At 44.2% G+C, this 17,786-nt stretch overlaps 1 protein-coding gene across 4 annotated transcripts in view; it reads right to left on the reverse strand.

The window, feature by feature from the left end:
• Positions 1-17,786, reverse strand: part of AJAP1 (adherens junctions associated protein 1) — a 524,377-nt gene that overhangs the window by 78,165 nt on the left and 428,426 nt on the right. For all 4 annotated transcript variants that reach the window (XM_073656724.1, XM_073656727.1, XM_073656725.1 and 1 more), the window contains one exon: positions 10,119-10,206. In XM_073656724.1, the coding sequence (XP_073512825.1) occupies positions 10,119-10,206 (88 nt within the window). The remainder of the gene's footprint in view (positions 1-10,118; positions 10,207-17,786) is intronic.

The raw sequence follows: 17,786 nt of genomic DNA on the forward strand, positions 1-17,786 counted from the left end.
TGTCACAGGAGAATACTCACAGCAAGAAGTGCACACACTGCGAGGATTCATAAGTCTGCAGCCACAAAGAGTGACTGCAAACTTGTACTCTAAGGCTGGACAACCAATTAACTCCATGCAAAATCTCTATACCAACTAATATCCAGGAATCTGAGATGTGTTGACTTGTTTGATGAGGTCTTAGTAATGTGGTCCTGATTTAAGTGATCAGCGTACTTTCCAACAAATTGATATCATTGATGTTCTGATAAATGGTAAATCGGCGATACTTATTCAAAAATGTTGTCTTACCCCTGAAGCATCATTAAAATGTGTCAGCCACTATGTGTCTCCCTTTTTTGGTAACTTGCTCTCCACTGCCTGTTGTCAAGTGTAATCTGTCTTCAAAGCAGAAACAAGACAGATTACAGGAATTGTGGAAGTGTCTTTGTCTCTCTTCTCCTGCTGTCCTGTCTGTCAAACTACATATAGGCAAAACAGAATGGCAGGCTCTAAGATTAGGGTAGGCAAGCCATTAGTAAATTGCATGGATAGTGCATGCTGGAAAGTGAGGAAAGGGAAGTCCTAGTTCCTATATTGTTGGCTGGTTTCTGAAGACGATAAATCACCAACTCAAGAAGAGTGAACGGCAAATTACAGAACATGGGAATCGCCTTGCCTATGAAAAGGATCTTAAGAGTATGTGGGTCTTGTTTCCCCTCTTGACCATGCCCTTGATTTTACAGATACAGGATCTTTTGTGTCTCTAATTTCTCCAGATGTGCCCAGCACTAAACTCTTTCTTATATGGAAGATGCAAAGTGGTCACGAAAGAGTTTTATGCCTGAAATATGCAACAAAAACATAACTGTACTGGTTTAAAGTGAAATTGTCATATGGGATACAGCTAATCTGCAAACTAAGGATTAATCTGCAGATTACTAGCATTATAAAGGTGCATGGCTGCAGTACTAAAAGTAAATAAAGTTAATTTTCTCCTGGGAGCTGCCGGCTTTCAGTTATACAGGCGTGTCTTCAGTCACTGTTCAGTACACAGTGAGTAATGGCTGTAAACACGCCCTGGTACTATGACTGACAGCTGGCTCTGTAGTGAGTGCAGAGCTGACTGTCAAAGTGCTGGGACATGCTGACAGCCACCACTCTCAGTGCTATGAGCGGTGACTGTAGCCGTACCAGCACATCTGTATGACTGAAAGTCGGCAGTGCCAGGAAGAAGTAAAGTTAATTTTCTCTCAGGTGCCACACTTTCAGTTCAACGGCCGGGCACCTTCTTAATTCTATTACATTACACTGCTGATTAATAGTAATGAATGAGCACTAAAATGCTCGGGTACTAGTTCGAGTCGAGCAAATTGGAATACTTGGGTGCTCGATCCGAGTAACGAGCCCAATGTTGTCTGTAGTAGGATGAAGTAGGTGCCGGGAAAAAATCCGCGCTCCTCCATAGTGAAGAAATTTGACGAGAGATTGTATAATTAAACAATCTTGTAGTTTATTGCTAAAAGCTACGATTACTACGCGTTTCATGGACGTCCCGTCCACTTCCTCAGGTACATAGCTATTAATTATACAATCTCTCGTCAAATTTCTTCACTACGGAGGAGCGCGGATTTTTTCCCGGCACCTACTTCATCCTACTACAGACAACCTTACAAGATCCCTAAGGATTCTGTGCTGGCTGCAGCCCTTCGCTACTAATTCTTACATGAGTTGTGCATTTCACAACTTATAAAGGTGAGCACAATTTCTTTTTACCTACTTGGTTGTTGTTGGATAACAGTGCTATTGCGCCCCTATCTTTCTACTTATATAACGAGCCCAATGTAAGTCTATGGGAAACTCGAGCATTTTTCAGGTGGCTTCCCCCGGCGATCTGCAGAGGGCCTAAAAATTGCCCAAATCGATGGGAACAGTGCTCAAATGGCATAGGAACAGCATAGGGAAGACCCCTGGAAGCATTTCTGACTCCCAAGTCACTTCTGTGAACAATATTGTCAGAGTATTACGCCACTTTTACGGACTCACGATAAAACATGCAAAAACGAATCCAAAATGGATTTTCCAGGGAAATATGTCAAGGAACAACCTTTCCAGGGTAATGACTTGTATATAAGGAAAAATAAATATGCAGAAACAAAAATGCTCCTCCACACCTTCGGCTATGTTCACAAGTAGCGTTTTTGCAATTTTGCATTGCTTTCAACCAAGACAAATGCATTCACTGGGAAATGTAATTTTAACATTTTACAACCTTATCTGGCCATGTGATGTGTGACACATCATCAGACACATGCATAAAGTGCTGAAAAGACATGGGAACAGCATGAGGAAGAAACCTGGAAGCATTTATGACTCCCAGGTCACTGCCTAAAAGTGTGTCCATCATAAGTGATCCTTGGCGCATGCGAAGATGCCTCTCGCCATGCACCAGTCCTTGCAGACTTGCAACAATCACCGTCCACGTCCTTGTCCCAGCACAGCGTTCAGTTGACTCTATCCCATTCCTTGGAATGCAAGTGCAAGTATGCAGCCAGCCACCCATCCACAGGCCGCAATACTAAACTGCCAGATTTCTGGTCAGCTGCTTGCACTTGAAATGCCTGAGGAAAATAGCTTCTGCTATCGAAACGCATTGTGGCGTTAGAGAGCATATTAAACAATAAAAGGTTTGTGTGTTATAACCTTGATCCCCTGTCTAGTTGTTCTAGCGCTTTCCTAACACTGCACAATTCTTTCTTTCTTGATTGCACTTGAAATGTGGCCTTTTAGGCTTATGGAGGCGGAAGCGGTCCACAAACCCTTGGCGGTGGCGGCTGGGTGTCCATACTCCGTCCCCAGCCGCCACTATTTCTACCGGTGTCGTCTCCGCCTTCTACAAGCACGGGTCCCACAACATTACCCATGTCCTTCCCAGTGAACTTAAGTGGGAAGGACCACCTAACCACAAACACGTGAACAGGTGAATGTGGCCAGTGATGGTACATCTCACTACAGCCAAGCCCACAGTAAAAAAGCCGCCATAAAGTGTCCAGGAACATTCCCACACACTTTTCTTAGCCAGGGCAGTTTCTCGACAGGGTTGGACGGGCCCACCAGAGAACCGGAGAATCCTCTGGTGGGCTATGGCTTCTCCTTCAGGAGAGATCATAGTGCCGAGGTGAGGTCATGATGATGATAGATGCCACCATCAGCTTAGTTTTCTGTTACTTGGAATGCAAGCGCAAGTATTCAGTCAGCCACCCACCCACCCACAGGCCTCAATACTAAACTGCCACATTTCTGGACTGCTTGCTTGCACTTGAAATGTGGCCTTTTAGGCTCGTGGAGGCGGAAGCTGTCCACAACCTCAAGGCGGCGGCAGCCGGGTGTCCATACTCGGTCCCCAGCCGCCACTATTTTTTCCGGTGTCATCTCCGCCTTCCACAAGCACGAGTCCCACAACATTACTCGTGCCCTCTCCAGTGGACTCAAGTGTGAAGGACCGCCTAACCACAAACACATGGACAGGTGAATGAAGCCAGGGATGGTACATCTCACTAGAGCCAAGTCCACAGTAAAAAAGCAGCCATAAAGTGTCCGGGAACCTTCCCACTTCATAGAACTAAGGTGAGGTCATGATGATGATAGAGGTCACCATCTGCTTAGTTTTCTGTTACTTGGAATGCAAGCGCAAGTATGCAGCCAGCCACCCACCCACAGGCTACAATACTAAACTACCACATTTCTGTACAGCTGCTTGAACTTGAAATGTGACCTTTTAGGCTCGTGGAGTCAGAAGCTTTTCTCAACCTCATGGCAGCGGCGGCCGGGTCTCCATACTCGGTCCCCAGCCAGCACTATTTCTCCTGGTGTCGTCCCCGCCTTCCACAAGCATGGGTCCCAGAACATTACTGCTGGTATTTTTCTGTGGGAATCTGCTTGCCTCCTACCAGCTTGGAATATTTCCAGTGAATTATGGTACGACGCCATGGTATTAGCACTGCCTCCAGTACCAGTAGCAAAGCCATCCCCAATTTCCTTCTCAGGAATTTTATTTGGTAGACTGAGTGGCTGCCCAAATCATTTGTTTCTCACAAAATTGCTGAAGATACAGAGTGACAGTAGGTGCAAGTTTCTCCAGCCTGTTAGATTTCAGTGTGTGAAAGGCAGCACATTGGCTCAGTGGTTAGCAGCACTGAGATCCTGGGTTCAAATCCCAGCAAGGACAACATCTACAAGGATTTTGTATGTTCTCCCCGTATTTGCGTGGGTTTCCACCTCAGTAAAAAATCAGCCATAGAGTGTCCGGGAACATTCCCACACACTTTTCTTAGCCTGTGCTGCTTCTTGGCAGGGTTGGACGGTCCCACCTGAGAATCCTCGGGTGGGCCCTGGCTTCTCCATCAGGAGAGTTCATGAAAGCGCTAACTTTGCAGCTGCTATGGGTTTTTTGAGCCGGGGAGAAAGGTGGGCCCTCAGAATCAAATCCTCTGATGGACCCAATGTTTTTAAGTCTGACAATGCTTCTCAGTGAGAGTTGCATTTCACCACAGCCATATTCTTTAGCTCGGTGAAAGGACTGGCATAGAGGGAAACCGTATCTACTCCGGCTTTCATTTCTCCGCCACCAGGTTCCGCCCATTGTTACACACGACCATGCCTGGCTGTATGTTCAGTGGTGAGAGCCACAGATCAGGCTGCTGTGTTACAGCTTTCAACAACTCTGCAGTGGTGAGCGATTTGTCATCTAAGCATTAAGCATGTTGTCTTCAGCACAGCCTGTTGCTGCTTGGCCAAGACAGTGCTGCAGTGCTTTCAGCTTGTGACGGATGTGGTCATTTCGGAGATGGAGGCCAAACTGTAGGAGGAGGTGCAGGAGCTGAACAATGAGATTACACTGAGGTTATATTGGAGTGTCTGGTTTTTATACTAAAGAAAGATCCTACTGTGTTTTTTTTTATTTTTTACGTCTCTTCAAATGTGTATTGGAGTGCGTCCTAATTTTTGGCAGTCCTTGAAATTGTTGCATATGCAATAGCAGTATAAGAGACACACTCCTTAATAGTGGGAAGGACAATTCAAATAGATTCTTTATTCTAGAATATTAACTGTCTTAGCTGAAATTCTTTTATGGGTGAGGTATTGCAATATGGATAGCATATTACACTGATCCAGCCAGGTATTATTGCCTCTTACTGCGTGCTGCTGGTGCTGACCCAAAAATTTTAAAATCTTTTCTATTCCCTATCGATAATACTGTTAGATGCATTTACAATAGGAACAGGTGCTTCTGCTGGTGGTATCATCACCAGCTAAACACGAGTGTTCATTCTGGTCACATAAATGTCTTCCACTGTCCATAACTTAATTTTTTTTTATTTCTTTGGGCTTATATACAAGTCATTACCCTGGAAAGAATGTTTCTTAACATTTTTTCCATTTTAGCTTGTTTTTTCTATCTGGAGGACAATATTTTCCACATTCACTACAAATGGCTGGATTTGAACCGCAGTTATATGTGATACTTCTGACAGAGAGCAACGATTTTAAATAGCAGGCCTGTAATTTACTAATATTATTCTTCACAGACACCTAGTGTGAATAGCTTGACCGTCACACTGCAACAGAATGGAAAAGGAGGCCAATATTTACCAGGTTCAGTTCAAATTTCTGGATTTTAGTCACTGAAATATGGAACTGCAGTGAGAACAAGCAAATGGAGCAGAAAAATTGTGTACTCTGGATTCCTTTTTAAGCAAATAACCAGGATTAAGATAAAAAAAATGCACTGGCCCCTGATATCTGGGGCTATGTCTACAAATATCTGTAATTATTAAAGCAGCAGACAGGATGTTCAATGGACCCTCTTGTGCTGTATCATACACTGCAATCTACCACATACACTGCCTGCCTAGCACTGATTATATGCAGCTGGATTAGTCCTCAGAAGGACTGTTAGTTCAGATGGATGTATATATATGTTGTGGAATACCTACAGTACAGACCAAAAGTTTGGACACACCTTCTCATTTAAAGATTTTTCTGTATTTTCATGACTATGAAAATTGTACATTCACACTGTAGGCATCAAAACTATGAATTAACACATGTGAATGATAAACTTAACGAAAAATAGTGAAACAACTGAAAATATGTGTTATATTCTAGGTTCTTCAAAGTAGACACTTTTTGCTTTGATGACTGCTTTGCACACTCTTGGCATTTTCTTGATGAGCTTCAAGAGGTAGTCACCGGAAATGGTCTTCCAACAATCTTCAAGGAGTTCCCAGAGATGCTTAGCACTTGTTGGCCCTTTTGACTTCACTCAGCGGTCCAGCTCACCCCAAACCATCTCGATAGGGTTCAGGTCTGGTGACTGTGGAGGCCAGGTCATCTGGCGTAGCACCCCATCACTCTCCTTCTTGGTCAAATAGCCCTTACACAGCCTGGAGGTGTGTTTGGGGTCATTGTCCTGTTGAAAAATAAATGATGGTCCAACTAAACGCAAGCCGAATGGAATAGTATGCCGCTACAAAATGCTGTGGTAGCCATGCTGGTTCAGTATGCCTTCAATTTTGAATAAATCCCCAACAGTGTCACCAGCAAAGCACCCCCACACCATCACACCTCCTCCTCCATGCTTCACGGTGGGAACCAGGCATTTAAAGTTCATCCGTTCACCTTTTCTGCGTCGCACAAAGACACGGTGATTGGAACCAAAGATCTCAAATTTGGACTCATCAGACCAAAGCACAGATTTCCACTGGTCTAAAGTCCATTCCTTGTGTTCTTTAGCCCAAACAAGTCTCTTCTGCTTGTTGCCTGTCCTTAGCAGTGGTTTCATAGGAGCTATTTTACCATGAAGGCCTGCTGCACAAAGTCTCCTCTTAACAGTTGTTGTAGAGATGTGTATCTGCTGCTAGAACTCTGTGTGGCATTGACCTGGTCTCTAATCTGAGCTGCTGTTAACCTGCGATTTCTGAGGCTGGTGACTCGGATAAACTTATCCTCAGAAGCAGAGATGACTCTTGGTCTTCCTTTCCTGGGGTGGTCCTCATGTGAGTCAGTTTCTTTGTAGCGCTTGATGGTTTTTGCAACTGCACTTGGGGACACTTTCAAAGTTTTCCCAATTTTTCGCACTGACTGATCTTCATTTCTTAAAGTAATGATGGGCACTCGTTTTTCTTTACTTAGCTGCTTTTTTCTTGCCATAATACAAATTCTAACAGTCTATTCAGTAGGACTATCAGCTGTGTATCCACCAGACTTCTGCACAACACAACTGATGGTCCCAACCCCATTTATAAGGCAAGAAATCCCACTTATTAAACCTGACAGGGCACACCTGTGAAGTGAAAACCATTTCCGGTGACTACCTCTTGAAGCTCATCAAGAGAATGCCAAGAGTGTGCAAAGCAGTCATCAAAGCAAAAGGTGGCTACTTTGAAGAACCTAGAATATAAGACATATTTTCAGTTGTTTCACACTTTTTTGTTAAGTATATAATTCCACATGTGTTAATTCATAGTTTTGATGCCTTCAGTGTGAACGTACAATTTTCATAGTCATGAAAATACAGAAATATCTTTAAATGAGAAGGTGTGTCCAAACTTTTGGTCTGTATTGTATACTAACAGGACGTTCAATGGACCCTCTTGTGCTGTATCATGCACTGCAGTCTGCCACATACACTGCCTGCCTGCCTAAATCCTACTATCATGACTGATTATATGCAGCTGGATTAGTCCGAAGAAGGACTGTTAGTTCAGTTGGATATATATATATATATATATATATATATGTTTATATATATATATATCTTGTGGAACACCTATACTAACTATAAACAATCAAATCTCTCCCTGCTCAGCAGCAGCTCTCCCTACACTGTCTGATTCCGGAGTAGACTGTGACGAGCATGGCGGCACAAGGTCTTATAAAGACCAGATGATGCTGTGCAGCCAGCCAATCACTGTAATGGCCACAACCAACATGGCTACGGCATTACAGTGTGTGGCAGGAAATCCCTGCATGTTCATTGGCTCTCTAAAGAGCGCCAAACAGGCAGGGCGGGGACCCGAGTTCCTGCTCGAGCAACCCGGAAATACTTGCTGAGCGCCAAGCTTGTTAAGCACATTGATGCTCCGGTGAGTACCGAGCAGTGACAAGCACGTTCGCTCATCACTACTGATTAAACCTATTGTCCAAATTAATTGGCATAAATACCAATGCATTTACATATCTTTAATGAAGCCTAAGACTATCAAATAATCTTCATTATGCCATTCTCTGTAGCTATGCTGCTACATAGTTCTGCATAGGAGCTGAATACACATAATGGCTGAATGTTTTTAAACAAAACTTTATATTTAGAAGTTGCGTTATAGGCTTTAATGAAAATAAAGGACTTGACACTCCAGAATTGATGCAAAAAACATTGGACCAATTAAATTTAAAAAAGCAATCCTTTATATATACAATATTTATGTTTCATCCTTCAATCAGGCCTTCATCAGAAGTAGATTGCAGAGTATAGCAAGGAATAAAGATTGCAATGCAAGGGAGTATACAAAAGTGTGCTATTGGAAAAGCACTTTGATCCTTTGCTTTTTTTGTATCTATTCAAGAATGCAAAGTCCTTTACTTACACTATATTGGGTGTGGAATCCTACTTGAGCACCCATCCACTAGGAGTGCCACAAATCCATTTATCTGCATTATAGGTAGTAGACACACATCCAATGTGAGGTGCTGTGCAATAACTACAACTGTAGACCCATTCCAATCTGTTACATCTCGGAGGAAATAAGAAGTATTACCTTTGTCCTTTAATTTCTTAAAATTGTGAATTTTAACATTCAGTTTAAAAAACACTTTTTATTTTTGTTCCCAAGTAATGTTATATAATCTGCTATTTTTGTAAGGAACTATAGTCTCTAGGCCTTCCAGATATTACGAGCAAACTGCGGTCTATAATTACTGTAACGTTATGTTTATTCATGTTTGAGAAAATACTGCAATTTCCAATAAAAAGCTCCACAGGTAGCCTTCGAGAACACTGTTGAGGAAAACGATAATTTATTTTTCCCTACAGTATTTTTGCAAAATCAAAGAGCTTATTTAAGGATGCGTAAAAAGGAAGAAAAGGCAATGGATTGGAGAGAATTAAATCCCTGATGTATCCGAATGCGAACATGAAGTACTTTATATCTTTTATAGAAAATGAAAAACCCTGTACACTGCAGAAGGTTCTCTACAAAATACTCAATGCAAGGTGGAGCGTATGGACAACCACAAATGGTGGTGCCACTTACTACTGTATCATTGGTAAGGGGCTGAGATGGCTTCATCCTTATCAGAAAAGTAATTGAGGCATTCTTATCAATGCCATTACTCCAGGTCATGGTGAATGCATTAAGCTGGCAACATACATTAGATTGGTCAGTTGACAGCCATCTCAGCTGACTCCCCTGAATACAAAAGCGTTTCTTCAGCCGAGTGCTCCTGTGTCCTCTATGAGAAAGCCAAAGATTGACACATCGGCCGATGGCTTAACTCTGGGAGAACAATGCAGGTCCAAAATCGGGCATGTCTGATCAACATCTCTCTCAACCATCAGTCAGCCGGCCCCAACATACACATTAGACCTTTGACCAAGCTTGTTGATATTGGCGGGTTCGGCTGATATAAGTCTAATGTGTAAGCCCAGCTTAACTTAGTCTGCTCCTTTAGACTTTGTCCATCATCTAGGATACACCTCAAGTTAAAATGTTATATAATGAAGCCAGACATTTTGATGTGATCCTAGTCTAATTATATCTAGTCTATTCGTATGTAAATATTTCATGTCTAACCCCCAGGACTTAGCATAGGCAAAGGCCTACTGTACCTATAAGTAAATCCATTTAGGCAACAACACATGTAAATATTAATAGATGCAATGAAAAACATACAATCATTTTGAAAAATCACCAGATAATTTATTGTCATGCCTCCCCAATGTCCATTTGGAGTTTCAAATGCCCAAATATGACCTCAGAGTACATGAGGGTGGCATATATTACTTAACTCTGCTGAGCCACATATATGTTATACACTTCCATAACAGTAAGTGGAAAATGAGAAGAAGTCATCCTTACCAATTTTTCAAGACGAGTGTCGTTATCAAGGCTGCAATGACCATAATTAGGGAGACAGTGATGGTAATTATCTGGTGTACTGCTAGACCTGTACAGAGAAGCAGAGACAGAAGCAAAAGCCATATGATATATGAGCAAAATAACAAACCAAGTCAATAATAAGCAATAAAGTAGCAGGAAATGTGAGTAAAATGTAGAAAAGCTCTGTCGAGGAAATAATAAAATCCCTAAAATGTAGATTAGTCCATGCTGGTGCTGTAGGACAATGACATTGTCTGGCCTTGCTCTAATGGATTACTTAGTAACATGTTTGTTCCTTGAGAATTCTATTCAACCAGGACTGTAGTTGGATTCTAAATTATTCAACTCCCTATTGCAAATTAGATTTATATTTGCTAGCAAATTTTACAAACTTTCTGCTGTTTGCAAAAAAAGTAATCAATCAAAAACAATTTAACACAAGTAACATAACGCAACTTTCTCTGACTCCAGTCTTTGATTTTTATACCCCCCTGGAATAAAATTCCTCATAAGAGCACACATTTATCTTAAGCACCATCAAGGGCTTCATTATTTGCATCAGTGTGCTTGAGATCAAACATATGAAATACTTGGACAAGCCAGGAGGTTAACAGTGACTTTAATTGCATGTTTGAAATAATGCTCAATAAAGTCAAGAAAGTGATCCAAAAAGTTAACAGAAGAGATCATTGCTTTGCACAAACAAGCAAAAGAATACAAGAATACAAAGGTATTGAATTTTCCAAGAGATACAGTCATGGCAGCTTGGACCTGTTCACACTTGCTTTATTCTGTTCAGAGGTGCTGGTCAGTTTTTTTGGCTTTTATAGTTTGCTATTGGAGGTTGTAACTCCCTTCTTTTCTGACTGTACACACCTCCCATCAGCCTAAGGCTAATTTTAATTAATGCTGTATCCTACCTGCCCTTTAAAATTGTAGGCCTGTAGCCCGGGAGAGGCATGTTTATAAATAATAGGTTTAAGGTCCTATCAAAGAAAGGTCCCCTTGATGGGCTGTAATACATGTGAGAAATGCTTGTTTCTTAAGCATTCCTCCCATGTATTAAAGCTGTCAAACAGTCGCAAATCATGCACACGGGAGTGATTCAAACATATCACCGAGTACACTGAAGATGCTCGGTACTCGCCCGAGCATACTCGCCGAAAGGGTTAACCAAACATACTCACTCATCACTAGTTATAAACTTCTTGATTATGTTGAACACTATGGACAAATGAACATCAAGATCTCTCACGGTGGACTTATAACCTTAAGATTGTTGATATTTTTCAACTATTTTGGTTCTCAAGTCCTCAGACAGTTCTCTTCTCCTCTTTCTGTTTTCCATACTTAGCACACACAAACACACAATGCAAGGATTGAGTCAATTTCTCCCCTTTTATCTGGTTTCAGGTGTGATTTTCATATTGCCCACACCTGTTACTTGCCACAGGTGAGTTTGATTAAGCATCACATGCTAGAAGCAAAGTTGCTTACCTACAATTTTGGAAAGGTGCTAAGAATTTTGTCCAGCCCATTTTGGGGGTTTTGTGTGAAATTATGTCCAATTTGCTTTCTTATTGCTGCTTTTCTGTTTAGTTCCAATACACAAAGGAAATAAACATGTGTATAACAAAACATGTGTAATTGTAATAATTTTCTGGGAGAAATACTTCATTTTCTGAAACAATTTCAAGGGCGACAACACTTTCGGTCATGACTGTATGTAAGTCCTTCCCTGAAATAGACACTGTCTGGATGGGGCATATTTTGTTCTAAAACCTCTATATAATGCTCAGCATTGATAGCCTTTCAAAATGCGTAAGCTGACATGCATGAGCACTAGTGTTGAGCATTCCGATACTGAAATATCGGGTATCGACCGATATTCGCGGTATCGGAGTTCCGATACTGAGTTCCGATACTTTTACAATATCGAGTACCGGAATCGGAAGTTCCCATAATGCCTGCGCTCTGCAGTATCTCTGAAGGATGACAAGCTGGATGGCAGCGCTCAGCTTACAGTACTTGTCATTTAGTGTAAAGGATTTATTTAAAAAAACAATAGTGTTTTCGTGCACAGTCTCTTAAAAAAAGCAGGCCGGCAATTCAGCAGCGGCATACACCGGTACCCGACAATTTTGAATAGAAAGAATAGAGCATCACACATAGATTAGATAGATAAAAACATGTCAGTCACATATATATGAAGTACAGTGATAGTGTTGGTTACTGTACTTGTCATTTAGTGTAAAGGATTTATTTAAAAAAATATTAGTGTTTTCATGCACCGTCTCGTTAAAAAAGCCGGCCGCAATTCAGCAGCGGTACCCGACAATTTAGAATAGAAAGAATAGAGCATCACACATAGATTAGATACATAGAAACATGTCAGTCACATATATAATAAGTACAGTGACAGTGTTGATTACTGTACTTGTCATTTAGTGTTAAAATAAAGGATTTATTTAAAAAAAAATTGGCGTGGGGTTCCCCGTAATTTTAGTCTCTAGCAGAGGTTAAGCAGACGGCTGGGGCAGATGTTTGAAGCCTGGGAAGGGGGTAATACCCACGGAGCTTCCCATGGTACTGATATCAGCCCCCAGCTGAATACCTAGCCTTTACTAGCTATTAAAATGGGGGACCCCCCCAAAAAAATGACGTGGGGTCCCCCCTATTTTAATAGCTAGCAAAGGCTAGGCAGACAGCTTGGGGCTGATATTAATAGCTCAGGAAGGGTGCCATGAATATTGGCCCCCTCCCTGGCTAGAAACACCAGCCGTCAGCCACCCCACAAATGGCGCATCCATAGGATGCGCCAATTCTGGCACTTAGCCTCGCTCTTCCCACTGCCCTGTAGCGGTGGCAGTGGGGTAATAGGGCTGGGGTTGATGTCAGCTTATAATGACAGCTGACATCAAGCCCAGGTTAGTAATGGAGAGTAGTGTTGAGCGAGCACTAAAATGCTCGGGTGCTCGAAGCTCGGGCCGAGCTCGCCGTGATACTCGGGTGCTCGACCCGAGCAACGAGCCCAATGTTAGTCTATGGGAGACTCGAGCATTTTTGCGGTGGCACCCCCGGCAGTCTTTTAAAAGCCTAACAAGTGCCCAAAACGATAGTGACAGTGCTCAAATGACATGGGGACAGCATGGGGATTGCCCCAGGAAGCATTTCTGACCCCCAGGTCACTGCTGTCAACAACGTGGTCAGAGGTATTAAGCCACTTTTACAGGCTCACAATAAAACGTTCAAAAACGAAAGTGAAACTTTTTTCCTGTGAAATATGTTAAGGAACTTCCTTTCCAGGGTAAAGACTTGTGTATAAGTTAAAATAAATGACCAAAAACAAAAATACTCCTCCACACCTTCGGCTATGTTCACAAGTAGCATTTTTTATGCGTTTTTGCACTTTTGTATTGCTTTCAACTATGACAAATGCATTCACAGTGAAATGTCATTTTAACATTTTACAACCTTATCTGGCCATGTGCTGTGTGACACATGCATAAAGTGCTGAAAAGACAAGGGAACCGCATGGGGAAGACCCCTGGAAGCATCTCTGACTCCCAGGTCACTGTCTAAAAGTATGCCCATCATAAGTGATCCTTACCGCATCAGAAGATGCAGACTTGCAACTATCCCCATGCAAGTTCTAGTCCCAGGGCAGTGTTCAATTGTACCTCCCCCATTCCTTGCAATACAAGATCAAGTATGCAGCCTGCCACCCACCCACCCCCAGGCTGCAATACCATACTGCTTGCTTGCTTGAACTTGAAATTGGGCCTTTTAGGCATGTGGAGGCGGAATCTGGCCACCACGTCATGGCTGTGTTGGCGGCCTGGAATCCATACTCAGTCCCCAGCCGCCCGGCGGCCGGGTGTCCATACTCGGTCCCCAGCCGCCCCGCGGACGGGTGTCCACACACGGTCCCCAGCCGCCTGGGGGCAGCCAGGTGTACATAAACGGTCCCCAGCCGCCCCTATTTCTCCTTGGAACATCCCCCCACACACTTTTCTTAGCCGGCCTGCTTTAGGCAGCATTGGACGAGCCCACCAAAGAACCAGACTCCTCCGGTGGGCCCTAACTTCTCCATCGGTGGAGTTGAGAGAGCCAAGGTGAGGAGCATGATGATGATGACAGAAGTTAGCATCTGCTATGTTTTCTTTTAATGCAAGTGTAAGTGTGCAGCCTGCCTCCCACTCACCCCCAGACTGCAATTACATACTGCTAGCTTGCACTTGAAATGGGGCCTTTTAGTTTGGAGGAGGCCGAAGCTGGCCACTACCTCATGGCTGCTTCGGCAGCGAGGTATCCATACTCAGTCCCCAGCCGCCCATATTTGTCCTGGTGTGCCTTATACATAAGATTAAGCGCGTATACCAAAACATTACCTGTGCCCTCCCCAGTGCATTTAGTGGGAAGGAAAGCCTGTTCCGCTGTAGTGTGTGCATGCCAAACCCATGTTCATGGTACATGCGAAGATGCCTCCCACCTTGCACCTGCTGTTGCAGACTTGCAACTATCCCCATTCAAGTCCTTGTCCCAGGGCAGTGTTCAATTGTACCTCTCCCATTCTTTGCAATGCAAGCGCAAGTATGCAGCCTGCCACCCACCCACCCCCAGGCTGCAATACCATACTGCTTGCTTGCTTGCACTTTAAATTGGGCCTTTTAGGCATGTGGAGGCGGAATCTGGCCACCACGCCATGGCTGTGTCGGCGGCCTGGTATCCATACTCAGTCCCCAGCTGCCTGGTGGCCGGGTGTCCCCGCTTGCTCCCCAGCCTCCAGGGGGTGGCCGGGTGTCCATACTCGGTCCCCAGCCACCCCTATTTGTCTCGGTAACCTTTCCCACACTTTTCTTAGCCTGGCCTGCTTTAGGGCAGCATTGGCCGAGCCCACCGGACTATCAGACTCCTCCGGTGGGCCCTGGCTTCTCCATCAGGGGAGTTGAGAGTGCCAAGGTGAGGAGCATGATGAGGATGATAGAAGTTAGCATCTGCTTTGTTTTGTTGTAATGCAAGCGCATGTATGTAGTAGCGGCTAGGCCTGAGGTGGTCAGCGTTTTGGCGCATATCCTACCTCCTCCGAGGATTGCTGGATGTTTTCCTGCTACTATCCAAGTTCTATGACTCCCATTAAAACAAAGCTTCAGGTGATAAATGATGGATGAGGTAGTGGCAAAGGAGAAAGAGCAGGAGGAACAGGGACCATTCACATCAATATCAGGCCAGTCAACCAGATATGTCTTGTAGGATATGTTTCTGTAACAAAAGGAGCAGTTCGGCTACACACTTATAGGGCATACAGTGAGTGCAATGCCTACCAAAAATTTCGAGCCACTCCAATGCCCCTTGGAAATGACATGGAGGTCAGAGGGCGTTAACTAAACCTTTTTTTCCATTTATAGCAACTGGGTCTCCCGTGCACTGTTGGCCTAAGCAGTGAATGGAAGGCTTTCCAAAAATTATGAGGAACTGCAATGCCCCTTACAAGAGCCATGTGTGGCACCCCAGGGGTCTGGTCACCACATTAATAGAGATATTACGTCGGAGAGCAAGTGGGAGGTTTCCTGGTCAGGATCCCTTAAACATGCAACATCCTCCTGCCCCAATCCTGGGAGGGGAGAATTCTGCCCTTATAAACTGGATCTGGGGCGGGGTTGAGTGAGTCAGAGAGCAGTCAGAGTCAGAGTGAGAGCAAGGGAAAGTAATAGCAAGGAGCTCTGTAGGAGCTAGGAGCTAAAGACCAGGGGCTGGAAGCTGAGCAGAACTCGCCCTGGCAGAAGACAATAGGAACCGGACACAGGAGTCTGAAGCTGTGAGGACTTATATATCCAGCAGCAGAAACCAGCCGGCAGGAGATTTCAGGTCCTCTGGCCATAGAAGCCCGGAGGCTCAGTCACAAGCAAGGGACCAGCACCGCCGTCGTGGAGCGGAGGCTAACAGAAGGCCTCAAGTCACCAGCCATACGGGTGAGCACTACACGGTACACTCAGGGACGTGGGCTACTTCTACCGGCTTACAGCAAGGTAGCCAGGAAGAGTGCAGACAGACGGGGAGGCCTACAACTCCACCTGGCCAGGGGAACTCCTGCTTGCTCAAAGACTGACCAGGCCTCTTATGCTAGCCAGTATTCCCGGGAGGGTCTACCTTATAATCATCAGTAAAGACCCTGAACTGCACTGCAAAGACTCTGAGTCATTCCTGCTGCGCTCGTGCACCGTCATCCACACTCACTGCCCTGAGGCTATACTCCTCCTGAGGGGAGTTATCCCATTCTATGCTGCGCACACAACACCAGCCTCAGCGGTCTGCCTCGCAGAGGTGGTACTCCCTGACCGCAATCCACGGGTGGCGCAGTCGGACAATTAACCTCAAAACCTAAGAAAGACTGCCACTGGTTTGACCAGCCTGAGCCACAGGACCGGGTCACCGCCACGGAGACTACAGACCCCAGAGACCCGGCACCGGGTATCCCACACACGTGTACACACGGCCCAGGGGGCGCGTCACATGAAGTACAGCATATTACAAACATAAGTCCCATTATTGGGGAGTGGGTGTCCCATGGTATTTGCTTATGGTTTCCAAGCAAAAGCTGCCAAAAATTAGGACAGAGCAACTTGCAATGCCCCTTACAAGAGCCATGCAGTACAGCATATTACAAACATAAGTCCCATTATTGGGGAGTGGGTGTCCCATGGTATTTGCTTATGCTTTCCCAGCAAAAGCTGCCAAAAATTAGGAAGGAGCAACTTGCCCCTTACAAGAGCCATGCACTACAGCATATTACAAACATAAGTCCCATTATTGCGTTGTGGGTGTCCCATAGTATTTGCTTATGCTTTCCCAGCAAAAGCTGCCAAAAATTAGGACGGAGCAACTTGCAATGCCCCTTACAAGAGCCATGCAGTACAGCATATTACAAACATAAGTCCCATTATTGGGGAGTGGGTGTCCCATAGTATTTGCTTATGCTTTCCCAGCAAAAGCTGCCGAAAATTAGGACGGAGCAACTTGCAATGCCCCTTACAAGAGCCATGCAGTACAGCATATTACAAACATAAGTCACATTATTTGGGAGTGGGTGTCCCATAGTATTTGCTTATGCTTTTCCAGCAAAAGCTGCCAAAAATTAGGACGGAGCAACTTGCAATGCCCCTTACAAGAGCCATGCAGTACAGCATATTACAAACATAAGTCCAATTATTGGGGAGTGGGTGTCCCATAGTATTTGCTTATGCTTTCCCAGCAAAAGCTGCCAAAAATTAGGACGGAGCAACTTGCAATGCCCCTTACAAGAGCCATGCAGTACAGCATATTACAAACATAAGTCCCATTATTGGGAAGTGGGTGTCCCATAGTATTTGCTTATGCTTTTCCAGAAAAGCTGCCAAAAATTAGGATGGAGCAACTTGCAATGCCCCTTACAAGAGCCATGCAGTACAGCATATTACAAGCATAAGTCCCATTATTGGGGAGTGGGTGTCTCATAGCATTTGCTTATGCTTTCCCAGCAAAAGCTGCCAAAAATTAGGACGGAGCAACTTGCAATGCCCCTTACAAGAGCCATGCAGTACAGCATATTACAAACATAAGTCCCATTATTGGAGAGTGGGTGTCCCATAGTATTTGCTTATGCTTACC

The sequence above is a fragment of the Phyllobates terribilis genome, unplaced genomic scaffold, assembly GCF_046119375.1.
Source record: "Phyllobates terribilis strain yellow unplaced genomic scaffold, ASM4611937v1 Scaffold_12__6_contigs__length_324123572, whole genome shotgun sequence".
In the NCBI taxonomy this organism is placed as follows: Eukaryota; Metazoa; Chordata; class Amphibia; order Anura; family Dendrobatidae; genus Phyllobates; species Phyllobates terribilis.